The sequence below is a fragment of the Dermacentor albipictus genome, chromosome 7, assembly GCF_038994185.2.
Source record: "Dermacentor albipictus isolate Rhodes 1998 colony chromosome 7, USDA_Dalb.pri_finalv2, whole genome shotgun sequence".
Classification (NCBI taxonomy): Eukaryota; Metazoa; Arthropoda; class Arachnida; order Ixodida; family Ixodidae; genus Dermacentor; species Dermacentor albipictus.
This window is the reverse complement of record NC_091827.1, coordinates 69,342,048-69,369,769: the sequence shown is the minus strand read 5'-3', so window position 1 is coordinate 69,369,769 and position 27,722 is coordinate 69,342,048. Positions and strand designations below refer to the sequence as shown.

The 27,722-nt window shown below is 48.5% G+C and overlaps 1 protein-coding gene across 1 annotated transcript in view; it reads right to left on the bottom strand.

Annotated features, from left to right (window-relative positions):
• The window catches only part of LOC139048020 (homeobox protein Nkx-2.4-like), a 38,111-nt gene extending 17,730 nt beyond the window's left edge, over positions 1-20,381 (bottom strand). The window contains exon 1 of the mRNA XM_070522363.1: positions 17,930-20,381. Within this exon, the coding sequence (XP_070378464.1) occupies positions 17,930-18,350 (421 nt within the window). The 5' untranslated portion in view covers positions 18,351-20,381. The remainder of the gene's footprint in view (positions 1-17,929) is intronic.
• Positions 20,382-27,722: the final 7,341 nt, after the last annotated feature.

Genomic DNA, 27,722 nt, shown 5'->3' with positions numbered 1-27,722 from the left:
GACGACACGGGTGTTTGTTTCAGTGGGCACGCCGTAACCGAACTGCGTAGGTGCGCGCACTCAAGAAAACTGTTTTGTTGTGTGCCCATCAAAAAAAGCAACACGTGTGGCAAACTTCCGCTAATCTTCCTCTTATCGCCAAGCAGCTAGGGCAACTAGTTTTCGCGAGTCTTATAAAAAAGAAAAGGAACGGAAACACATGCACGGCGGCATCCTTCCTAAGCGCACCCCTGTGAGCACTAGAGCGAGAAAGAAGCGGTCGCCCTTTGAGCGATTAGGAACGAGATAGCCATCAGTTTCGCAAGCGCAAAAAGCCGAAAACCGCCCGCCACGGAGCAAGATAGCCCTGGCTACAACCAGAAGCTACGTATCATCTTATAGCTGTCATGGAAAACGCGTTTTATTTTTTACTGTGCTCAAATGGCTGAAGCGTAGCAGCAGTTGCTTTTCGGGCTACAAGCGGTAAAGAAGCGCGCGAGAGTGCCCTCAGTAGAAGTCAGGCGCGCGCGGCCGAACGGGAGCAACACTCGACCGGTTGCCCTGGCAACCGAAACAGCGGTAATTTCTTCCCATGCCGCCAGGTGCCACCAGCATGAAAATATATCCGCGGGCTTGTGACCTTTTCTGGTCGCCGCAAACAGCGGAGTTTCCACTCCTATATTTCTTGCTCCGTGCTCCTGGATGAATACATGTGATTCCACGCGATGTCTCTAAAGCCTTAATATTCTTGCATACATTAATCCTTACGAATGCTGTTAGGCCATTGTGAAAACTTAAATTGCAGACACAGCGACTAGGGGCTGTATACGAACTCCCATGACTATATAGCGCGTCGCTTCAGCTCTAATTGTCTGGTAGCGTGGTTTCCGTGTACAGAAATGCGGAGTCAGTGCACCGGAAGGTTTAGATACGGGTTGATCGCGCGTGAGGGGCTTGACGCACAAGCGTCTGTCCTTTACGCTGTAATACGGAGCCGACGTTAGGGCTAACATGCGTGGGCATCCACGATTACTGCAACCTCGTATAGTGAAACGTGCCGATCACGCGAGCTTACATTGGCCCAGTTGAGTTCAGTTGGCTTCATAAACGAGAGTCCTTGTGCAGTTCAGCCTCCTGCGCCGCTTACGACGATGTGACTTGGCGTATGTCGCCTATACGGTTTGAAGTGACCTTCGCGATTGTCTATGCTTCTTTCTCGCTGATGTGCACCCGATTGTCTCGAATGTGAAATTTGAGAGCGCGAAGAAACGACTTGCTCAACTTCTCGGTGAATGTTCGCGCTTCGGCGACAAAAATAACAGTGCTTTCTTCACCACGTCGACACACCACGCAAACGTCGTTTCAAGGAAAACAGAATACCTGAACAATGTTTGCAGCTTATTTATACGTCGCCCCGAATGCCTTTGTAAAACCGATCATGTGCTTTGCGAAAGCAGCCTGACATCGTAACGCCGTGATCATTGTCATGTACCACACATTTGTGCGCGGATCGACAGTTCATTCTTACATCTTCCGCTCCCTTTCTCGCAATATTTACTGCCTTTCACCTTGCTCCAGTGCAGGACAGCAGACCGGTACCTGGTTTGCTGCCCGGTGTGTGATGTGGCGACGACGAGGGGAGGGTTAGAGATACCATTTGCATTGCATCGGGCGGGCTCGCAAGTGATTTTTATGCCAATTCGTCTCGTCGGCGCATGATCGCACAGTTGCGGATTAAGGAGGTGATGGAATGGGGCTGTCCCAGCCCCAGCCGCAACGAACTGTATCTTTGCGGTTGCGAAGTTGCACTGATTTGCTTTTTTTCGACAAACTTTCGTTGATTACCTTTCTTAGAGCAAATCAGTTCTGCGGAATCCCGCAAGGTGGTGGAAATTGTACATGAAAGGGAACTACTGTCATCCACGTGAATTGCAGCGTGCGAAGCTACAAAGGAAACGCATACTAGGTTTCATTTGTAGCTTCGCGCTACAATTCAGGTGGATGACACTTTCTTCTCTAGCATGACTGCCTTAATTCTTCCTACGGCAGTGTACGCTGGGAGAGTTTCGAGGAACATGATGAGTGTAGCACCAACGTATTTCGTAGCACATTACGGGGTCGGATCTTTCAAAGCCTGTTCTATATGTGCTTTCAGTATTACTGCTAAGTGGAGGCGACCTACTGTACCCGATTCGACTCTGCGGATGCGACACGTGCCCTAAGATTAATAGTTAATATTTCAACCATTGCCACTACTTCGCCAGCTCATTAATTAAACATCGCGATTGACCCCCGTGCATCGGCTCGATTCTTTCCCTATAGTCTCACTCTGGTGGTGGAAGTTTCCCTGTCGAGCCTTCGGGGCCAAGGCGACCCTTGCATCCTCCGTATTCCGAATCCGGGGCCCAGCACCCGAAGACCACGTGACGTGCCAAGCGTGTTCTGGCTCCGCATCATGCAGCGGGTGCTCGACATTTTTACGCGGCTGTGTTTCAGGGACAAAGGCCACACGAGAGAAAGTGCTTTGCGCTGCCAGGATACAAATAGACCGACCTAGAAATGTGATGAACATAAGTTCCCGCGGTTGAAGCGTTGGCAGCAGAGACATTCCTTGTTTTTCAACCATTGCTAACCACGAGAAGTTAATTACGGACGACAAGTACAGAAGGCCACTTGCGCAGCTTCTTCATACGACCGCGGTCCTACCCGCCGCGTTTATGTAACTAAGGTATTGTTAAGTGGGAAGAGAACGGCGATGGCTCCAAGGACGACGAAAAGTCAGGCTGGGCTCTCTTCCGAATCCGTCAACGTTTTGTATTTCTACATGAATCCTGTAAATGGTTTTATACGCGTAACAATATGACGTTCGGCAACCACTGCGGACAAAAAGGAAGTGTCGTCAAGCGAATAATGCCGTTTTATTTATTCTATCTCCAAAACAGAAACAAAAAATGGCTTTACCTCTTTCGGTATGTCAGACGGTGTCCTTGCATAAGTGGGAACTTATGAAAAGACCACTGGCGATTTGAATCGCGATGCCTATAATGCGACGTGTTCAAATTACAAGCTTGCGCACGTGCAGACTATAAACCGTTCGAATGCCGTGAGCAAACGTGCGGCTCGCAGCTTGACCGAATGAATCAGTCGCGCGTATTCAACCGTCGCCACTTCACGTCACGTCGCGCACACACACACACGCACGCTCTATACGTGAGCGCGTATAAACAGCGCGTGCAATGATTTGAATGCTACGGTCTCTGCCCGAGTGGTCGTCGATGCTGTCTGTGCACGCACTCGCAGCAACCGCCGCCGCCGCTCGAAGCTTACATATCGTGGTTTCACGGGTCGCGGCGCTCCGGCGAGGAATATGGAGGGCAAACAGCAACCCGCCCGGCGCGCGCTCTGGCGTCGCTCCACCGCGTAAAGGCAAGCGAGCGAGCGGGCAAGCACGCCCCGCTTGGCTTCATCTTTCTCGTTCGCTCACTCCATCGGGAACGTGCAAACACGGGCTTTTCTCGCGATGTTGGCAGCTCGGAGCCGCGCCGCGTAGCCCGAGGCGCCCTGTCGTCAATCCCGATGCAATCTTTGTCGGTGCGAGCTTGAGAAGGGGCCGTGTAAGCCTGTCGTGGTCTCCTCAACCCCCCCCCCCCCCCCACCCCCGCCGCGCCCGAAGAGAGGCTCGCAAGAGAATAAGAACGTAATAATAGATAACGAGGTTATCAAAACACAGCACCGTCGTCGACGAAGGACGACGCTATAGACGTGCGCGCCCTCTGTGAGCGACGGGTTTGATGCGGTAGGCAGTCGGCGCCATCTTTAGGCAAACGCGTTCGGCCGGCCAACCGTCTGTTTGCGTAGCAGAGAACGCGTGGAGAAGAGCGAATGGCAGGAGTTCAAAAGAAAAAAGAGTGGCGTGGCACTACTGCCCAGTGCTGTGTACACACCAAGTGGCTTTCGAGGGCTGCATATCCGTGGCGCGTTTGAATGCATTGGCCACGCATATGTTTCGGCCTCGAATCGCTCGAAGGCATCGACTCTATTATAGCTGTATACTCGGTACAGCGGCGGACCCGGAGGCGTGTTTTTCGCGCGCCCTTAGCGTCAACCTCAGCGCCGATTAACCGGTGCTCCATCAAGTGGCATGAACAAACGAGCGTGGGCAGATGGGTTCTCGCGCCGGCGTCGTCGGCGCTAATATGTGTCACTCGGGTTCGCACCGTATCATTATGCGTTCAAAGCAAAGCCTTCGAGCGCAAACGGGAAATCTAGACTCGCACGTCTCGAGTGACGTGGCACGGGATTAAACAGCGACGCTCGAGCGAGTATATTTATCCTTTTTTTTTTCTCTCGGTTAGTTCTGATCGGCAGGATGAGCGATACAGCTGCAAAAGAATCTGCAGCAAGTGGCCTTGTAATGTATATGTTATCATATATAGCCCGAGACATACGCCCGGGCGTGAGGCAGACTAGCGTGACGCGGCTTATATTCGTTCGGGACGCCTGGTTATACGCGCGTGCAGCGCTTTATAGATAATCTGCATGCATGTCCGCGCATCTGAACGGGGGATTTCTACGCTCCCTGCTTGTCGCTTCGCAGTCTGCAGCGGAGCTGAAGTCTGGGAGAAAGGGTCGGGGTCGCGACCCGTGCGGTTCTAATCGCTGGCGTGCGTTTAGTTCATTAGGTTATTGCAGCTCGTGGTGGCACTGGCTGCGGGCGTGCCCCATATACGGCGCACGTTCTTTACTGTTTTGTCCCCATAATTGAAATGCGAGGACGCTTCTGTGCGTTTGGATGGCGCGTCAGAGGGGACCGGCGTGGATATTAGGCTGAGCTTAGACGGTTTTCGATTGGAGGCATACGTGTGCTAAAGTTTTCGCCTAGCCTGAAACACTTGGCGTGCATTGTTACGACAGTGTAACGGAGCCCTGTATAGGCGGCGCGGGCGCATTTTACCAGCGGGTTTACAATTCTGATTTGATATCGTATTGAACGGGCCACGAATGCATACCCACAAGCCGATTCTTTACAGCTTGTATACAGATGTGGAGCGCTCAAATTTGAGTGATCAGGCGCAACTGTAGACGAGAGCATCGATAGAAACACAACAGGAATAAGCTAAGCAGCTGAAACGACTCGTGTGACGGAAGTAATGCGCGCGTATACCTTCGACTTATCTAATGACTGATCGAGCTTTGTGAAGTTGCCTGTGTTGGTTTTTTCAACTTATTCAGTGGCATCACGTCCCCTTTAGAGCCTTTTCTTTAGAGCCTTTTCTTGGTATTATTGCTTTGTTTTTCTTTTCGGTTTTTCATACTTCCGATAGAAATAAACAAGCTGGAAGTAACAACCATCGTGGTCTATTACGTTGTTCAAGTGCAGTGTGCACGACCATACATAAAAGTATGGAGAGCCCACATTGTTGCTTGTCCAATATATGCCGGCTATACGCCCCTCACTGTAAGACGATAGTGATGTACAATAAACAGTTGCTGTGGGCACTTACTGTGCCAGGCACTTCTGTGCGCTTCGCAAAGAGAATCGCACTGGCAGCGCGCGTATTTGCCATTTAAACAATATATGCTGATACATGACGTATCGCAGGAAAGCTGCCTTGTCGTTTATTGAAACGTATCTATATTTCGATGAATTCTGTCATACAAGGTGTGTTAATGGCTGTGTGCGCTCTCACGCGCTGCAGCAGATATATTTGGGTACCGAGTTTCCCGCGCCGCCTGATGGAAGTATAGACAAGTCCTTACTGCAGCTTGCCAGCGTGTAATAGTGCCTTTAATTGAAATGTTATTGAAATGTTATTGAAATGTTATTGAAATGCTATTGAAATGTTATTGAACTGTTATTGAAATGCTATTGAAATGATATTGAAATGCATTTGAAATTTTATTGAAATGTCGTAGTACAGCTACCCTGCAGACACGCATGATGCAGTGTACCGTGATATCGCTCTGTGATTCTCTTGGTACAGGAATGAAGGAAGTTATTTTTCATCAATCTTTCCTCGCGTTCCGTGCTCAGGAGCGAAAACGTTCGCACAAGGCCATGTGAGTATACACTATACTCCAATCGGCACGAATTTCCTCTTGTTTGCGCATCGCCTGTCTTCCTTCTTTTTTTCCGGTTCTTCCTGTGCGATAATTTTATTTGCGTGTGGAACCCCGTAGCATGCGAAAATTCGACTGTCCGATCTTTGCCTGCTCTGTGTCGAGTCCCTTTCCTCCAGATTAACCGCCACCACACTTTGATGAATATCCACTGCGTCCACTTAGCTTCGTCGTCTTTGCAGCTAAACCTATATCAAACGCCTCTGGAGTTCTTCTAAACCACGCGCGCCCCGCACACGTGCCCTCGATGCCAGGACAGCACGGCGTCGTCGACGTCAACGCGCCTCGAGTGTCTGTATGTCGCAGAAACATATCATTTTACATTCTGTTTAGCAAACAATTAACCACTGTCACAGACGGAGCATTGCTACAGGCACGACGCGTCTTAACTGTGACTTCGCTCTCCGAGACAGACGCTAATCCGAAGCCACAACATTAAGGCACTGCCGTGCGTGTACAACAGCAGCACGGCAGCGCCGGTATTTTTCATCTATAGGTAATTTAAAGAACTATGTGGCCTGGTGTGATTGAAATTTTTTTTTTTATTGCGACAGCAATTGTTCGGATGCTGGAAACCGCCAGCGCTGTCACGGCATCGACGCGCATGCGTGGCTTATTTGCGTATGCGCGTTGCCTATCACGTCGTGCGTGCTGAGGCGCCCTTAGCGCTATGCTGAACATTTTTATCGCTATCAATGCTATGCCTTCGGCCGAAACTGCCATTATCTTTTTCAACAATCGACGATATTAACCTTATACGATGACGCAATGGAAGTATAGAGATATCACGTCTTGCGCCTTTTGGGTCAGTGTGCTCCTTTGAATACGACATTGCAAAAACAACCTCCGTAAAAATAATAATAAAGTTTTATTCATGAGGTATTGCCTTCGAACATGTTTTATAGTGTCGAAAATCGGCGGATTCCCCGCACATGTGAGAATCGGTATGAGCGACGCTTCCTTCGAAGTTTACTGAAAGGAATTCTTCTCCTTTATCGCGTCTATCTATACAGTTGAACGCTGCTCACTCAACGCACGCTCTGCACTTTATTTTTTTTTTTCACTTAGCTTCTTTCTTCACACTCGGCTGCTCCTGCTGCCCACTCCTTCACTTCTGCGTAGCTGACTTCAGCGGCGGCAGCGGCGGCGGAAAAGTAGAAGGAAGAGACTAAGAAAGCTTCGCTTTAAAAATAATGCACACACTAATGTAGTACAACGCACTATAACTTTCAGAGCCGGCCGCACAAACCGCAGGTCGTTACGTGCCGTGGCAACGCGTTTGAACCCTCAAGTGCCGAAACCGGTCCCGACCAGTGCTATGGACTCTCCTCCGTCAAGGGATCCAGTAAACTAAGCACCGCTCGCTGCTGCCGCGCGAAATTATTGTAGTGTGCCACATTAAGAAAGTTTGAGAGCCTGTGCGTAAGTTCCCCGTAAATTGCGCTAACACAACGGGAGATTGCGTATCTCAATTCATTTTAAACCGCGCACATGTGCCTCGCGCATTATCGACGCATCACAAGTGATTTGCTATAGCCATCGACACGGTTTCGATTGCTGCCCCTGCTTCTGCGCATGCCTCCTCACTCTATATCGAAGGTCTTCATTCCCTTGCTCATTAATGTTGAGAGTCAGCGTTGTGTGTGTGTGTTTTTTCTTCGTTTGTCCCTGTTTCTCCCGCTGTTCTTATTTTAAACTTGAAATGCCAACGCGTTCAAGACTCGGTCCACCCTTCATGAAATGAAGGCGACGGAATGACAACGGTTGAACAGATGCTACGCGCATGATGACGATTCAATGACAACGATGGAATGACGACGATGGCATGACCAAAATGGCATATAACGACACTGAAATCATTACGACAAAAGGCGGCGATATAACACGAGCACGATGGCACGACGATGGTATAACGAGAACGACTGAACGACAAGGGATGACGTAGCTGGAATGACGATATTATGGCAACGACGGTGGAACAACGCGATGACGTAGCTGGAATGACGACGATATTATGGCAACGACGGTGGAACAACGCGATGACGTAGCTGGAATGACGACGATATTATGGCAACGACGGTGGAACAACGCGATGACGTAGCTGGAATGACGACGATATTATGGCAACGACGGTGGAACAACGCGATGACGTAGCTGGAATGACGACGATATTATGGCAACGACGGTGGAACAACGCGATGACGTAGCTGGAATGACGACGATATTATGGCAACGACGGTGGAACAACGCGATGACGTAGCTGGAATGACGACGATATTATGGCAACGACGGCAGAACAACGGGATGACGGAGTTGGAATCACGATGACGGCATGATCGACGACATCATTACTACGCTGGGATGACGGTCCAACTGTACGTAGACGACGGTATGTCGACGACGGCACACCTTTAATGGGATGACGGCGCTGAAATGAAAATGACGTAATGATGACGCCATGGCGCGAAGACAAACGCACGGCTACAATGGTATGAAGACAGTGGAGTCACATCGACAGCAAGACGAGGATTGAACGACCATGACGATGGCAGCACGGTGACTTTATGACGGCGACGTAATGAAGAAGATGGCACGACGACAATGAGATGTTGACAACGGAATGGCAACGACGGTTCGAAGATGTCGGCGCGATGACGACAGTGATTCGGATAAAATGACGACGACGACGACGACGTGTTGGTGCTGCTGCTCACGTCACGCTTACGAGCATGTATCGCCTCATTTGCCACTGTATTCCGTGCGTCATTGCACTATGTATCGGCCGATCGTGCAAGAAGGCCAGCAACCAGAACGCGAAAAGTGGGAGACAGAAGCAAAGAAAGCTCCTTTTCAGAAACGAAAGGAGCGGAACGTGATTCGTGCTCGGCAATACTGTCGATCCACTTTCATTTCGTGAGGAGGACCAGTCTTGTATGATTTGCCTAAGTGTGTGTGTGTGTGTGTGTGTGTGTGTGTGTGTGTGTGTGTGTGTGTGTGTGTGTGTGTGTGTGTGTGTGTGTGTGTGTGTGTGTGTGTGCGTGCGTGTTTGTGTTGTGGTGTGCGTGTGCGTATTCAAACGCAGTTCTTCTAGAGGTCTCCCGCGGACTTCCATTTCACGGAAACTACATCATCATCGCCCGACATGCCCACATAGGACAGCCCACATGGAGTCGGCGTGTAAGGATATACACGCCGAATCTCTGTGGCAGCACAGCCAAAGCTACACGCGCACACGGTCGGACCTTCTTCTCTTGTATTACCAAGCAAAGTATCCTGCCGACGTTTTGCTGGCGTTTTACTCTACCAGGAGAGCTTACAGGACCAGGAAAACCGGGCATGAATACCAGAAAGCAAGAAAATTGAGCGGCTACCACGTACTGTGGGAATCGATGCAAGCGAATCTTTCTGTGCTGTTTGCGTGCTTTGACGGTACACGGTGATCATGTTGACGACATACGACAGCCGTGATGCGATGTTAAATGTTACCTTGCCTGCACAACTTGTGTTTGTCCACGTAGTATACACAGAACACAGAAAGACGTCTCATTGTTTCACTCATTTCTTTACTGAAGAGAACCCAAATGAGCAATGCTTTCCGACGACGCATTTTCTTCCTCCCGTGTCGTGTCACGCGAGCTGCCACGAGCGCAGAGGGGTAAGGTTGATTGATCACCCGCTTCCTGAATATATAGTCATCTGTACCATACACCTGCAGTTGTTCTGGTTAGCGACTCCCTTCTGCCCGGAATTACGCAACGAAGCAAGAAACACCACCAAAGTATTCTGACTGCAAGGAATACGCGCCTTCCGGCGCATCATTCCTTTAATCAACCGAATTCACTTCCTCTGTTCTTTCACCCGCTTTCATACTTTTTTCACGTTTGTCACTTCGTTACGTTTGTCACAGAACGCCAACTGGCTGTTTCAGGCGCACGCGCCGTCGCGCAACAGCTTTGATGCGTCTAAAGCTTTTTAGATGTTGGTGGTGGTGGTGGCACGTTGCTGCATTTCTCCGCCGCTCAATAGTTTCTTGCCTCTCAAAACGTACTCGGCATCCACGAATAATGCACATTTCAATGCCGTATACATGCAACCTGTTATGGCTGCTCTTATGCTGCTCCCACGATGACTCCGCGGTTGCAGCTTCTGGGGTGATCTAGTTTGGCTCAGAAGTTCAACTATAGTCCAATAGTATTCTTTTTCTAATCCTTTTCAAACGGGTGGACGGGGTGTCCCTATCGTGAGACGATTGTTATAGCCTGCTTCTCTCAGTTTGTGCTTATATGTGGTGTTATATATGCTTACGCGATTAATAATGACAGTGTATCTCCGCGGGTGGCAAAGCAGTAATTTTCGAAAGCCAGTGTAAAGCGGTCTTCGTGCACAGACATCCCGTGATTAATAAGATTGTTCCCTCTGCCCCGCCACACGAGAAGTCGCATCGTGACAAGTATGAAGGACGGCGCCGTTAGGCGAGTTTTGCATGTTCACACACAGCAAATTGCGGTGGTATTTTCCATCTGCCTAAAATCTTTTCTTGCCGTTTTCTGACGTCTGCTTTCGTTTGCAACCTTTGAAATTGTCGTGACGGGCCGCCTTGTGTAACGCCGTGAATTCGGGTTTGAAACCCCGTGAAACCCCATGAACTCATAGTTTTCTAAGCAGAGAAAGGCAATCAGTCTATGCGCGCATGTGTTATAATTACAATTTGTTGCGTTTACGGCGCGGTATGTTGCAGAAGGTCATCAATTGCCCGAACTCCCTCTAGTAATTCTTGAGTGTTTGCAACTCTCTGCTCTCTCTGCCATACCCAGCACAGATACTCTCTGCCAAACCCAGCACTGTGTAGGAAGTAGAAATGTTAGGTAGGGTAAACGGCAGTGACCGCAGTTAGTGAAGTCTAGGATTCATCTAGGTTCGAAGCGAAAAAGTGCAAAATATGTGAAGAAGAAGCAGACCACCTATATAAGCATGCAGTCAAGGGAAAACTAGATGAGTTCAGGCATTAGTGCTCGCGAACAAATATGAAACTTTAAAACGGGGAGATGAATATAGCATATAGATCAATAATCCGACTGTAACTATAGACTCAGTTCAAAAACTGCAATGGAGGTTAGAGGTAATGCACTAATCAGCAAATAAGTAAGCTCTCCCAACTAAAGAACGAGGTATTAAAAAAAACAAAGTATACAAGTGATGAGAAAGAAACTCAAGTGATATCTCGTATTATAACATATGAATAATTGAGGAAGTAGGGGAAAATGGGGGCAGCATGAAATAAATGAGAAGACTTGGTAAAGGAAAGAAGATGTATGCATTGAAAGCACGACAATGTCAGCAGCATTTTTGTTGATGCAGTAAAGACAGCAGAGGAACTCTATACCGAATTGTACAATACTCAGAGCAGCCACGTAATCTTGATAGGAAGTAATGAAGAGCAGGATACAGACAGGATACAGAATTTAGTTCCGTGTATTGCTGCCGTTGAGGTTAGAAGGGCTTTGCCAGATATTTCCCGGCTAAAAGCGACAGGAGACGTTGCAATAATCGTCGATTTGATCAAAAATGGAGCGGATATTATACTAAAAAAGCTTGCGACCCTTTATTCACCATGCCATAAGACTTCAAGTGCACCAGAGCGTTGAAAGAATTCCAACGTCATACTAATTCATAAGACGGGAAACGCGCTGAAGTATTGAAGCAATATGATTGCTTTCGTATTGTACAGTCTTATATGATATTGCGCAAACTGCCCTCATTATTGTACAAAGTATTCGCCAACTGAATTTAGTCAACTCAGAGAGCATTCCGGCTTCAGAAAGGGGTATTCAACAATGGATCACGACCATGTCATATCAATCAGGTGCTTGAGAAATCGGCGGAGTACAAGCAGCCCCTTTATATATCGCTCTCGTGAATTACTAAAATGCGTTTGATTCAGCAGACGTACCAGCGAGACATGAAGGCGTTGCGTAGCGAAAAAGTACAGAAGGCATACGTAAATATCTTAGCAAATATCTATAAAGGCTCAACAGCTGCCTTAACTCTACAAGAGTAAAGCGGAAAAATACAGCTATCAAGAAATGGATTAGGGCAAGGAGACACAATCTCTCCAATGCTATTCACTGCGTACTCGGAAGAATTAAGTATTCAAGCTATTAAACTGGGAAGGCTTAGGAGTAAGGATCAAGAGCGAATATCTCAGCAACCTTCGGCTTGCAGACGACATTGTCCTGTTCAGCAACACTGGAGACGAATGACAACAAATGGTTGAGGACGTTAACCAAGCAATTGTACGAGTTATGGTTGAATATATAAATACGCAGAGGACAAAGGCAATGTTCGACAGCCTAGCAAGCGAACGACAATTCATAATTAGCAGGCGCTCTCTAGAATCTGTGCAAAGAGTACGTTTACATAGGCCAATCACTCACAGTGAACCCTGGTCATGAGAAAGAAATTTACAGAAAACTAAAGATGGATTGGAGCGCACACGGCTGGAATTACCAAGACAGGCCCGGCAGCTTACCGCTGTTCTTTAAATAAAAAATACCTGCAGTACTTGCATTCGACCGGCACTATAACATATGTCGCAATAGTTTGGAGGCTAACAAAAAAGCTTGAGAACAACATAAGGACTACGTAACAAGCGATGCAATGAAAAATATTATAGCATAAGGTTAAGAGACAGGAAGACGGTGCTGTGTATCAGATATCGAACGGGGGTAGCCGATATTTTAGTTGAGATTAAGAGCTGGAAATGCAGTTGGGCAAACTATGTAAGTCGTACAGGGCATATAGCCGGTGGATTATTATAGTCACATAATGGGTGCCAGGGAAGGGAAGCCCAGTCGAGGACGGCAGAAAACTAGGTAAGGTGATGAAATGAGGAAATTTGCAGGCATAAGACGGGTTCCGCTGGCCCGATACAGGTGCAATTGGATATCACTGCAGGAGAGGCCTTCGTCCTGGCAGTGTACATAAATAGGATTGTGATAATGATGATGTTACAGGTGTCTGGCTGCTGAGCACGAGGTCGCGGGATCGAATCCCGGCCACGGCGGCCGTATTTCGGTGGGGGCGAAATGCGAAAACACCCGTGTACTTAGATTTAAGTGCACGTTAAAGAACCCCAGGTGGCCGAAATTTCTGGAGTCCCCCACTACGGCATGACTCATAATCAGAAAGTGTTTTTGGCACGTAAAACCCCATAATTTAATTTTATTTTAATGTTGCAGGTGTCATGGCAAGCCGGTTGGTGCTATTCAAACTGCTGTTATCGGACAAGGAGTAGTTGGGGCGCCACATCAAAGCGCTAACACATTTGCATATTAATAATTTCAGGCACCAAAACTCCTTGGGGGATGTCGACCCTGCACGGCGAGTTTCATAGTTGTTGCTCTCGTCAGTGGAACCCCATCCATGAACAAATGGTATGGGGACGTGTTCCAAAGATGATCGACCAATCAAGAGAGGCACCTACAGACGTTACAAATGCTGGTGGCACATGTATAGGCCGTTTACACCATGTAACAAAACACGTGCGCGCGCACATGCCTCCCAGAATAGTGAGAACAATCACGGCTGTTTCTGCCAAGACCTCAATTTCTGGCCGTCACTGTCTTCACGACATCTCGCTTTTGTGTGGAGAAGATCATTATTTGCTACGTTGCGCATTATTTTGTGTTGCTGTGTAAGAAAGAGCCTGCTAACTCGCACATAGTGTATATTAATGCAATTTAAGATGTTTCCCTTCGGGAAAATTATTAACTAGGTTTTTACATATCTGGCGTATATAATCGACGCTATATACAGTGTGGGCTACGGATTCATGTTGACCACCTTGGCTTCCTGAGAAACTCAGCAGGAACTCGGGAACTTTAAAGAATACACACTACGAGGTTAGTCTTCTTAATTATTTTGTAAAAGGCTGTACAAAAAGTTTTATAGTTCAAGACAGTGAACTAAAACTACACCTGTGATAATATATATCGTATAGCTGAAAGGGCTCTGTACTAATTTTGACCCCCTGATAGGCACGGATATATCTGACACGAGAGTTAGACAGTGCTAGCTATATATGGACGTATAGTTCACACAGTTTTTCTGTCGTCATGCAAGTAATGGAAACACCCTTATTTCATCCATAAGGGTGTGAAAAATTTTAGTGTGTACCGCCCAAAGAGTGAGGGACAATCTGGAACCCTTAATGGTGAAAAAAAAAGACGCTTACTCGATGTATATAACGTGTTTTCGTGGTCTTGGCGAAAAGAAGTCGAATATGTTAGTGGTGACAATAAGTGCCAGACTTCCGTTCTCGAATTTTGCCTTCATATCGCGGTGCCAGTGACGTCATAGTAGCGTCACCAAGTTCACAGTATGGTCGCCTGTTTGTGTCCTTTCTGCATAGGAAAAGTCGACAAAAGTTTCCACGCTCACTTCTTGCTTACTTGGGAATGCAATGTGATATGTCTCTTTGTTTAATTAAGAGAAACTGTTAACGAACCTCGAATATACACTACCCAAATCGATCACGTCGTGAGCAGACGGCGCATGAATTCCCAGAGTGCACGTTGTCATTTCTCTTTCCTTCTTGTGTCCGCGATGACGTATATCAAGATGTCACCTAAGGGCTATAGCTGACCTAATCGATATAGAACATAAGTGTATAATACACCGGAATACTTATACGCTTTTGCGACCTTTCTCTCGTGGGTCCCTTAAGTGCACATATATAAATGGAAACACACAGGCGCGTTTTTTTCTTGCATTCTAGACTCGTATTGGAAGGAAGCCGCCATAACTGGGAACCGAGCGCGCCGACTTCACGATCAGCATCCGAATGCCACATCTCCGTATAGCCAACGCGAATACTCGTTGGAAAAAATTCTTCCGTGCAGCTATATCCCTGATCACCGTCATATGTACAGCTGTGATACGTAAAAGGATCTTGCCAATGAACGCAGAGCAATTTCGTATTTCTTCAGTGTGAATATTGCATTTCGTTTTCTTTTTGGCACTGCAAAATTTGGAGTGCGGGACTGTGAATGTGGAACAAGATTTGCAACCGGGCGCGGGGGTTCGAATCCCGGGGTCGCGGCGGCCACATTTCAATGAGGGCGATATGCAAAAACAATTATAAAAATTAAAGAAAGAATAAACGTCCATGTGCATCGAGCATTGGGCGCACGTTAAAGAACCCCAAGTGGTCAAAATTAATCCATAGTCCCCCATTACGACACGCCTTATAATCGTATCGTGGTTTTGGCACCTAAAACCCCAGATTTTATTTTTTTTACTGGTGGAATTATTGAGGCACCGAACCAGGTAACCTACGTGAGGCGTAATGCTACCAACATGACTCACATTGCATCATCTGTGACTCGCTGCAGACACTGCTGTCGTAGGGCAATGTTGCAATCGATATCGACACTTGCTGGGAGGTCTTTCATGAGGTTTGCATGACGGCTGATATCTAAACCGAACGCGCCCGTGTTAAAGCGCGATACAAGGCCCTTTCTTAAAGTTGTTTTCCTACGCTTTCTCTAATGAGGTTAGTGCATACGCTTTCTTTAACGCCTACCCTTTCTTTAATGACATCAAGGTTATGACCCTTGTGGTGCCTAAAAATTGCATGAGACTACACGTTGTACAGGGTGAATAAAGACAATTGTACCCATTGCCATCAGTTGTTCGGAATGGAAGTAACCGTTTTATACTGAAGCTTTGCTCCACACTGATTCCAACATATGCGTTCGATCTGCAAGAACTTTCTTTGTTTGGTGTCACTCGCGATAGAGCAATTTTATTCTCAAGTTAGCAAATTTCGGCTATGATAGTGCCGCAATTCGTCGAAAACGACGTTGCAGAATGCATATTAAAAAATAGGGAAAGAAAAAGTAGCGGAGAGTTGCACGAAAGCTCGTCTGGGAAAGTAGCACGCTAAAGAAAACAGAACACAAATGCTTCTGATCACTTACGAAGTTACAAGTCAATCGACGCCTTGAAACCCGTACGCGTTCTTTGTTCACAATGCTATACCATGTGCACCACCTAAGTTTCAATCAAGTTCTGACTTGGCCAGTAACTATAGCAGGGTTTGTGTTTCTTATACTCTAGAAAATAACGGTGCATTTAAGCTTCATCAGCCACTTCATCTGATCCAAGAACCTGCTTTAGAATACGTAATTATCACTATGACGGAAGTGAAGTAGATGCACCTTGGGCACATTCAAATGATCGGGAGTTGCTAAGCAAACTACAACAAAACTCGAGGGCAAAGGCCGCAGATATTTACGCGCAATAAACCGGAAGTGTACCACATGACTCATTTAAATAGAGTGTTCCCGCTGCAATTTGGGACCTTTAGTAAGGGAACATCGTATACTATAAGGTTCTCATCATGAGGTTCATGCTGTGCGCATGTGCAGTTTTTACTTCGTGCCCGACTGTCGCTTTACAATTCGAAACCTTAATAGTGCTGCGACGTATACAGTTGTGTAAAAGGCATGCAAATTTTGTCGTTGGCCTAATACTAATGCCCAGAAAAATATTGGATTTCGCGCATGTAATCACACCCCCTATATTTTCAGTCGTCATGCTTCTAGCGCATGCGCAATTAGCGCAATCGCAGTAAGCGCAGTGATACAGGAGCTGGCAACGACAGCTAAGAGACCTAAATCCGTCTGGTCTTGCATATTGGGCTTTTTTGAAGGCAACACCAATAACGAATTTCAACCTGTCCACAGATTTCCCCGCATTCCACCAGCTTTTTAGTTCCTTGGAGGCAACTTCGTGTATAGGTCGCAGGTAGCCAAGATTCCAGGTTCGTCCTCACATCTGTATATACACTGGCTGGTGTGTAATCTCCGCCGTGCTGCTATGTATAAAGTAGTATTTTCCGCCCGTCCTTGGCACTTATTGCATTAAGTGCACGAAGCTATATATACAGTGTCCACAAAGTCAATGAAATGCCGAACGACCGCTCGGTTTCCCAATTGTGTAGCGATTGCAATGCCAATAATGCCAATGCCAATGCATTGCCAATAACTGTCAGTTTCAGTATGACGGAAACGCTTGATTGTTATCTCGCATGGGCATTCTTTTCGCATATAGAGCTCGAATGCGCCCGTCTGCACCATTAAATTGGTCCTCTGTAGGCACAGGACCATTGTTACGCTCTTGACAGCTGAATACAACAGAACACTTTAAATTCAGTTCATGACAATACATGCCAGACTGTCCCACTACAGCCTCTATTGTGTTATATCGGTGCACACTTCAAGAAAAAAAAAATAGTAAAGACCGCTCGCAGTGCTCCACGGTGTTGATCAACACACGGCTATATATGTTCGTGGGCACGAACGCAGCGACACGCTCACTAGTGCGTTAGCCCCTGACACTGCCGACGAGGAAAGACGACAGTACTTAATAAAACCGGGCAGGTATACAGTTCTATAAGCACATGGTCGGGCATGCCGCTCCGGTTTGTGGGCTGACGGGTCAAAAAGCGTGAACGTGTGCTCAACATATTACACGTTATAGTGCCCGTGGGCGATTATTTGAGTGCGAGAGATGCGAATGAGGCGAGTGGTCCTTCCAATGACCCAATATGGCGGAACGCGAGCTCAGTTATATTATACCGCAACCATCGTGGTCGATCGAATTTACCGCGTCCCTCGTGTTGATTGTTGAGCTGGCCGAGTTGCCGCGGATGCCCACGAGACCGCAAGGAAACAGTCCCTCGAGCACGATCGAGCGCTCTCTGTTCTGACAGCGCGAGCGGCGCGCGCACAGGTCAAGGGGTCAAGTGCGCAAAAGGTGTACTCACTGGCAAAGCGCGGGTCCGGCGCCGTTCCGTACCATCCCGCGGCGGCAGCCGCGGCCGCCGACTGCCGCATCGGATCGGCGTAGTGACCCGTCAGGTCCGGCGGGCCCGCGCCGTACTGGGAGCCGGGAAAACCCTGCGAGCCCAGCTGCATCCCGTAGTGACTGTTCATCATCAGGCCTCCGAATCCGCCGGTGGCGGCCGCGCAGCTGACAGTCACCGTGTCGTCGTGGAAGTGCTGCAGCTGCTGGACCGTGCTCACGTCCAGGGGGCTCAGGATGTCGGACACCGAGAACGGAGTGCTGTTGTGGCCTTGCAGCTGCTGGACTTGGCGGCCCGGCGGAAGCACTGTCGCGGTCGTGTCTTCGTCGACGTCCTCCTGGTGTCGGTGTTGAGGCGTCTTCCGGGCGGGACTCATGGACATGTCTTGCCGCTGGCCGAAACCATGCCGGCGCCTTGGCGCTGCCTAGCCTCCGTTCGGCCGGCTCCCATGCCCGCCGCCGGCGTGGGCTTCACTTCTTTTTTTTCTTTTGCGTGCTTCGAGATTCGTCTCTTTCCCCGATTCGCGCGGGCCGCAACGAGTCGTCCCTGTCGCGGTTCTCCGCTCGCTCCTTGTTCTTGCTTCCTTTCCCCCTTAGGGAAATCTCGCCGCTTCTTCCTCTACTTCACCGCCTCCTCCCCTCTTCCTCCGGAGAGGCACGGCCGCCATCTTGGCGCGTCGTCGTCGTCTGTTCGGCGCTGCCGGTCTCGGACGCTCGCGGCTGGGGCGGCGTCGTTGCTGGCTGCTTGCTGCCACGAGGTCCCACTCGGCACTGAGAGGCCCCTCTTCGCCGCTCTAGAGGGGGCTTCGAGTGGCGATTTCTCTTGTTGTGGAACACGTGCGTGTGCGTGCGTGCGTGCGGGTGTGCGAGCGCCGCCTCGTCGAGGCTCGTCCACACGCCGAAACGGCGTGTGACGCGAGGGTCGTCGCAACGCGCACCTCCTCCGCCGTTGGACCCTCCTCCTCTCCCACCCGGCGCCCGGGCTTCAGCTTTGGTCTCCGCTTTTCTTTCTTTGCTTCGGTGTCACTCCGTGTGATTTCCCCTATTTCGCTTTCGCCCTCGCCCGCCCACCTCCCTTTCCATTCTCCCTTCGCGTCGCGCGGTTTTTGAGGAGGGGCCACCGTCGGCGCCACATCGTTGTCAACGGCTTTTCTTTTGTTGTTTTGCGTTTGTGCGTGCACGCGAGGGTGTCGAAGTGGGGCGTGGCCTCGGAGAGACAGACGTCGGCGACGCCGTTGACGCTGGAAGCGACGGCGGCAACGAGCGATGCCGCGTAAATCGCGGAGTGCTGGGATGCAAGCATCGTCTCCCTCAGTTCTAACGCTTGCACAGAGAAGTCGCCCGTACTTTCCTTGTACGCGAAACCCGCGAGCACGATGAATAACCGACTCACTCGCCTCGGGCCACAGCTGCGACGAGCCTAAACCTCCGGAATCCTTAGGAAGCGAGCGGTTGCTACGGAAAGGAACAGATAGAGGTGGAGCCTGCGACCGGGTCGGGGGTGGTGGGGGCTCCGCCTTCACCTGCCGGTTACTGTGGCACACCCGGACACTTTGCGTATTACGCCCGCGGAGAGAGGGGGATCTAAGCCATGCGCGAAGCCGAATCGTATCAACATTTCTCCCCCTTTCGACGCTCTCGTTCGGTTAATGTGTCAGTCTCCTCGCGCCGCGCAACCCGTATGTCAGGGACTGCTTCTTGCGAAAGGCGTGGCTTCGAACTCCGCGCTTGATTGATGGCTGTCGTCACAGGGGGAGGCGGTGAGCTCGGACGGCCCCGCCCCGAGCGCGTTTTTCTTTCACAACGAAGGCTTTTTGTTCGTGGCGCTTCGTGAGGCGCCCGGGCACGTGTGTGTCTTGTTGGCGTGTCCGTTGACGTAGTTAGCGGCTGCCCGCTTTCGGGATCGCTAAGTACATACGTTGGTCTCTGGAGAGGCTGGCTATTTATCGCTTCGTCCCTCCAGGGTATTGTGGGGACGGTGTAGTCCTCGGTTGGCGGCTGGGCGTTCTTCGAGCGCGTGTCTGGCTGGCTTGTGCGGTCGCGTCTCTTCGTTAGCGCGGTGCGGCGCTGTATAAACGTCTGGCAGCCAGAGCTGTCCTACTTCCCCCCCCCCCTCCCCCCCACCTCCTTTCGCTTAATAATCAACTCTGAGCGTAAGCCCTGTCGCGAGCAGTGAACGATGCTCTCTCTCCAGCAGGGGTACGTCGAGTCAGAACCGTCTGTAGGGTTTAGTTCTTTCCGGAAGGGTTACCACGCTTCGTCGGAACTGCTAGGTTGTGTTCGCTCTGACTTAGAACGATGTTCACGACATGCTCCCTGAGAACCCGAAGGAGTAGTTCGTGTCACGGACTTGACGTGTGTGTAAAAATAGAAGAACTTTTATTCTACTGTCTTTCATTGACAAGATATTTCATCAGGAAACATAATAAAAATAAAGTTGCCAGAGCCGCTGCTTCTCATACTGGCGGGAGAGAGAAATCTCTTTAAGGAAATACAGAATTTTTTCTTTCCTGCGCATGCGTATATCAGCTCTACATGCGGCGAACAGGGCAAGATATGTAAATTTGAACATCAAATTATACAAGGTTTTCGATCTCAAACCCACAATCAGGCCGTGGGAGAGCCCGTACAGTTGAAAGTACAAAAATAAGTTCGAGTGCTTCGTGTTCTTCAGCATGTGCACAGAGCTTGGCATAAATGGGCGTTTCCATGCCACGCTTGAAGTCGAATTCTCTACCTTGTGTTCAGTTGGAGAACGCAGCCGCTGAGTCATCGTGGCGATTGTGAAAAGAGTTCGGGGGTAACGCTTCCAGAATAAGAAACCTTACGCATAAAAGAAAGAATAAAAATAGACACGTTGTAAGGAATAAGACAGGAAGATACCGGTGCATACGAAGATATTATCACACTATTAAAATTTCTCGGCCCTCGCCCACCGAAACCAGCACATCGGAATACATTGAATGCACTTGAACATTACCTTGAACAAACAGGGACGTTGAACATGTGCTATAGGTGCCGCATTGGGTATACAGTTCTGTAAACGCAACCCAATTTGCATTAGTATGCATTTCACTTGTACTTCTATAGGTTCGCTTGTGGTCCATGTATAATATGTGATTGTTTCTCGTCTTAGTACGCCCCGTGTGTGACGAAACACCGTTATCACTATTGTTACTCTGTGCGTTTGTTATGTCGTCTGCGTATTTCTCTTCATATGTACGCCTGTTCATATAGAACAGCATGTGCTGCCTTTTTGTATGTTTCAGGAACTCGTTATACGCATGCTTGATGCGACTCTGTATATATATGGCACCCGCCGTGGTTGCTCAGTGGCTATGGTGTTAGGCTGCTGAGCACGAGGTCGCGGGATCGAATCTCGGCCACGGTGGCCGCATTTCGGTGGGGGCGAAATGCGAAAACACCCGTGTACTTAGATTTAGGTGCACGTTAAAGAACCCCAGGTGGTCGAAATTTCCGGAGTCCTCCACTACGGCGTGCCTCGTAATCAGAAAGTGGTTTTGGCACGTAAAACCCCATAATTCAATTATATATATGGCGTATCATGCAACCTGTCCTCGTATTTTGTCTCTACTATGTTCCATTCAGTGGGCCTAGGAATATATAGTGGACTTAATTTACTGTCTTATCTAACTTCTCTCTAGATTGTACGGGCCTGCGAGGACTTTTCTTTTTTTTTTGCATTGAGAACGCAAAACAACGCTACAAATTACGAGGACAAAAAGAAAAAGGCACACGCGACATCCACTGACATTTCTTATTTTATAACGTTTTCTTTTTATTATACCATTACATGAAAAAGAAAGTCACCGTCATCACTGTAAGTGACTAATGCTCTCGTTTATTTTGATTTCACTTAACAAAAGTATCCTAAACCTTGCCATGTAGATATTATAGAAACGATTTATGGGGCTCCGAAGGGCATGCCAAGTGGAACAATATTCTTGTAATGCAGTGGTGCTTACGAAAGGTACCTAATTTGATTAAAATGATAAGTCGCCTTGACTGCATAAGTATACGCCGTTCGTAGACAAACTGTGTTCTACGTTGTTTCCGACGCACCTAAGCTATCTGTGAAGGCGCTGCTCGAATGGAAGCTAAATGTGACATCGAATATACGTGCTCCAGAATAGACGAGTATGCGGAGGGAGAAAGTAACGCTCACATCAAGTAGCTGTAGGCTGATTAAAGGTCAGATCTATGGGTGTGCGGGTTGCGCGAGAGCTAGACGCCGTCCGTGCTTGGGCGTCCCTTAAATTTGACCACCTGGATATTTTTTTCTTTTTTTGAGCGTTGCCCCCGACGTACACCAGCATTTTCGCATTCCTCCCCCTTTGGAAACGCGGTCGTTAATTGCGAGCTGGAATCGCGCCCGCAAGCCTGTTCCCAGCGACGGAACGCCATAATCGCTTATAGCCGCCCCGCCGTGTTCCAACGCGCAGTTCCAACGCAAGGCTGTAACTTAAAGGATGCGAAGCTTGTTTAAATTAGCGAGGTAACAGCATTACGTGGCGGGCGACGCGAACACAGATTCGTCGCCTGCATAGCCGTGAACGCCACGAGACAAAAGACGTTGTATGATGCTCGGCGAGGGTGCAGTGATGACGACAAGCCGTATGCACGTACAAATACTAAGCATATCTATAAATACATTTAAGGCTTCATATATATACATGCTGTGTCACGGTGGCGCAGCTATTTTCGGGGACTGGTCGAGAATGGGCATCGTATATAACCAATTCAGCAAATCCAACGCCGAAGTTGTCTGTGCGGGTGCAAGTATAGCCCAAGCTGTATGCTGGGCCAGACAGCGCCAGCAGCATTTATCCGGGTGCACATACTTGCAGTGGCTCAAGTTGTCCAGTACATCCACAAATATATCCCGCGAGAAATCGACGACAAACGCCATACCCATGGGAAGAAACGCTTCGAAATACGTCAACGTGTATAGGCGATGCGAAATGGCAGTTTTATTTCATGCAGAATGATACTTATGCGGCGTAAACCGACGAAGAGGGCATGCAAGTTTTGTGCACGAAGGCATGCATGCCTTTCGTCTGTACAAAACTTGTCTTACGTCGTGTCAATTTGCATGAAAGAAAATCTACGGGCACGTAAAGCTAATTTGTCTTCTGTCCTGACTGCAGCGCCATCTCGTCGGTTCGAAGCATGGTTGTAAGACTGCACACGACGTATGCATGTTCACAGTCTTCCTCAGATTCTAAGCATGGACTTACTGTGACATAGCTAGTAGCGCAGACAAGACTAACGGAAGAAAAGGTGGGACAGGACAGAGCGCTAGACTCCAACTGTCTCAAGTCCTTCTTCTGTCCTGCCCCACATTTTCTTTTCCGTTAGCCTTGTTCGCTCTAGTCACTATGTCACAGCAACTGCATCAACACCAACTAGCCCTACTTTCTGCGTTAAGCATGGAACTGCAGGGTCTCCGGTCATACCTGAAAAGGCAAAAGCCTTCCTTGAAAGGGAGCAAGTCCTTCAGGAAATGAAGGACGATCGCGTCAACCACCCGATCGCCAGTTTCACCCAATCTTCGAGCACATGTAGTTTGCATACACACTCACACAACCTCTTCTCCTTCTTGGCGTTGAACGTGTATAGCAGCGCCTTGAAACGTGCGTTTCAGAAACGTCTTTGGTGCGCAAGCTTGCCTTCTTTAAAACATGGAGGAGGGCTTTTAATGTCTGCTGTGTAGACGTCCGTCAGGGCCAGGAGGTTAATGTCACTCAGTTATTGAAAGCGTAAATGTGCAGCACATAGGGAGCCCCTCCTCGTGCATATAAGGTGTCCCATCCAATGTTAGCAAGCTGTTCAACGAAAAAAAAAAAAACTGGATTTAAGAAACATGGTGCAAGATACGAGTTTAAGGCCTGTGTTCTGTCAGCAGACCTCTGACAACCGAATACCGTATATCTTATAATTGTATCGTGTACCACGTTTTTTTTTTAATCTTTATTTTCGTTGAACAGCTCGGCTAACCTTCGCTGAGAAACACGGTGTGGGAAGCCGTGTAATCTACGTACCGCCAACATTGCTGTACTTATACGTTCTTCTCCTGAACACAAGCGACAAATAAAAAATAGATAAATAAGTCAGAGTGTTACAATAACTAACTTTATTGACGGTGTACACTTACGTGATAACGAATATTTACTACTTGCCTGTCAAGTACTCCAGCTTCTCGGCACTACTATTGAGCCCTACCAAAGTTGACAATGGGTGTTCGACAACAGGAACAGATGATTACTGGCTATGCTCAGGCTGCCGAACACAGCATTTTGAGAACATATTGAGAACTGTGTATCATGTGCAGCATTTTTTTAGTGCATTATCGTTCTCATTGCCACAACAATCCATTCCTACAACGTGTCCCATTGTTGAATGTCCACGGAATCCCCAAACCGCAATGTCCACGGCAAATAGTGTTGAACCATGCTAAAGTACACGAAATGCTTTTTAGGGCTCAAACTGAAAACACATGCAGATGTTTGTCCGAAGCGAAATCAGTTTACGATGATTCATGTGAAGCAGGAACTGAAAAAAAAAAAAACGTTACGAACACGGCAAGGGCGGAAGTGGCCTTCACGGCGTATAATTTCCGGGACCAACGACCTCCGAACTTCGCCCCATCAAGTTTAACAACTTCCGGCAACATCACCTTCCCATACCTTACAGAGTGCCCACCGCTCTGACCTTGGCTCCATGCTTTGTGGACAAGCGAGTAGTACATGCTCATTCGTGCACGCATTGATTTGAGCTCACCGCCTAATCACCGCGACTCTTCTATGCTCGGATCCTGCATATTTTGTCTCCGCAGTCAGGCGTACATGCGCGTACCCCAAGCTTTTCACATTCGCGTCGCATCGCTTCACTGTTCTCAACAGAGCGGGAAAGAAGCCCCTGGAGTTCGTTCGTACGCGCAGTGGCGGTGGAAACCCTCAAATCGTACGCATGGCGCACCACGAAGTAAAGAGAGGCGGCGCGTCGCGTCAACACAAACACCATTTCCATATCTCGGAGCTCGTTCCAATATGGTTGTCCGTCACTGCATCTTGAACCCCGTGCGTCGTCGTCGCGTTCTCGAATGAGCAAGCGGACGCATGATACCGGAAGTTGACGTCTTGCCATCCACGTACGGCAACTACTCCCTCCTTCCCTCCCTACCAGGAGCTCTCTATTCTTGCCCTTACTCCTCTTTTTTCCCCGTGTCCTCTCTATTGTCCCATTTTAATATATTCCTCGCGTCCCCTTTTTCGCCAACTGTCGCCTTTTCTTTTTTTTTCTTTTTCTTAGTGCTTGCGCGGCAGACGACAAGGACGAATACGACGAGTGCCTTTTGTGCGCGCTCATCGCGCCGTGCGACCCCCCTGGTGGCGGAGGGGAGAACCAGTGTGTGTCTGCGGCCCTCCGCGTTGCTTAAGATGTCAGCGGGAAACAGAAATAAGCGTGTAAGAAATAAAGAACGCCGAACGACGACGCAGTGCCTCTGAAGCCGTTTACTCAGCCGATTGTATGTAGTCTCCCTCCCTTCCCGCTTTCCCCTCGTCTGTCTTCTTCTGTACTTCTGCTAGCTTACATCCCACCTTCGTTTGGCCGTCTGTCCCGCGTGGAAGACGAACTAAGCACTCCCGAGTCGAATTATTATTGCTCTTTAAGAAGAGTGGAGAGAACCGCGTGGTCGCCAAGGTATATACCGGTGCGCACAGATTGGTTGAGCTCGTTACTTACGGTTCGGCTCGTCTCGCGGGTCGTTTTGTGCGTTTCGTGCAGAAGTGCTTCTCTTCATTCTCTTTTTCTTCCTTTCCTTCTTTTTCTTTTTTATTCTTGTGTAGGCTTCCCTGTTCCTCTGGAAAACGCGAGGGCGGAAGTTTACGTTTCCGTCCAAGCGTATGTGGTTTGTTATGTTTTTTATTGGTATATGGCCCCTTGGAGTCACTTGATTATTTTGTTCGCGCACGCCGATATATCGATGTTTGGCCGGCTTTTGAATGAACGACCGAGACAGAAGTATGTGACATGGACGCTGTATAGGTAAAGAAAGCGGCTGTTGAATGACGTGCATACGTGTACAAAAGGAGGGTGTCGTTAGTTTGTGTAGAGGGACATATGCGAGTGTGGTTCGCGTGACCATTCGCGGAAGCATTCGGGTTCTCATTCATTTCTTCGTCCTTGCATCGCGCGCATGAATAACGGCTCTCCTGGGGAATATGATGGTTTGCCTCGTGGTTGAACGGCGTCTTGTATATAGGAGAGAAGACAGGAGCGCGGCTTTCACAGACCCGTGAACTCGAGTCGAAGATGATGAGGTCGTTCGCGCAAGAGACGCGGGTCGGGTTGTCGACCTTGAGTGCCTGAAGCTGGAGCAGTTGTGCCTAGGTTTATGTTTTCGAATCACCTTTGGGTATTGCAGTACGTGTAAAAAAACATATAGTGTCAGTGGTTGCACGGTCGAATGCCGCCGAGATTCATTGCCTCTTGAGTGCAAGCGGGCATCCGGGAGCTGAAGGGCATGTGTGTATGTATGTCAAGTGTGCTAAGCGTATACATCGAACAGGCATGTATACGTGCAGCGTTAGCCTTGACGAGCGCCTAAAAGGGAGCAGGAGCTTATTAGCGGATGCAGATGCTCGACGGCAAGATGAGTCAAGGACGCGTATTTACCTGATGCAGGGCCTGAGAAAGCTGAGTGCAATTGATATCTTTTTTTTTTTAACCGCGATGTTTCCAAATATGGAGTCTTCTGCTCTATGGGTGAGACAGTAGTTGTTTCAAGGATGCCATGAATCTGTCGCACGCGATACCTGAACATTCTTATGGGCTGCTGACGCGCATGGCGTCCTAATATAATCCAGACATATTTTATTTTTACATTTTTACGCTGACACTCACGCAGGCATTTCCCGTTGCCCTCTCATTCGCAACAGCATGGCTGGGTTGGCTGGGAACTGCCGCGTCGGCAGCGGCTGACGACTTCATCGTAAGGCTGTTTTATATCTGCACTGCAGGCCGAAGGCCTCTCCCAACACTCTCCTAACGTGTCACGTCTTGTAGATCTTTGTTATATATATATATATATATATATATATATATATATATATATATATATATATATATATATATATATATATATATATATATATGCGTTCAATAATATATGCAAGATGTGTGGGTGTGCGTAATCGAGAAGGTGCCCAATTTTAAAGTTCAAATGCAACAAAATTTCGGGCAGCGTAAGAATCTATAGCGGCCAATATGCAAAACTTTACGTTTAAAATAGAGCGCTATGCATCCCGAAAAGCTCGCAAAATAGACCGCTCTTGCCACTTCGTCGCAAGTCACGCGTGGTCCAGAATTCGCGCGGCTCCTGGGCATGACCTCCGAGATGGGAGGCGGAACCCGCGGGCCGGAAAACCTGCGAGGTGATGTGGCGGGGACTTGCGTCATATCCGCTAACCATCAGGTGCACACGTCATCGATTTAAGTGTTCTTGAAAGGCTGCTAATAAGAAAAAAATATTGACGATTAACACTTCTGCAGCTCTACGAAGATTGCTTCGATATAGAATATATGAACTTATTACCAATTTATCCAAAAAATGAAATATCGTTGTGGTGGACGTTTACCCCTCTAGATGACGATTGTCTCCGCTAACCGGAGGCATTTGTTGAGCTTTAAAGAACTGAGTCCGAGGCTTCCGGAAAGGTCACAACGCCAGT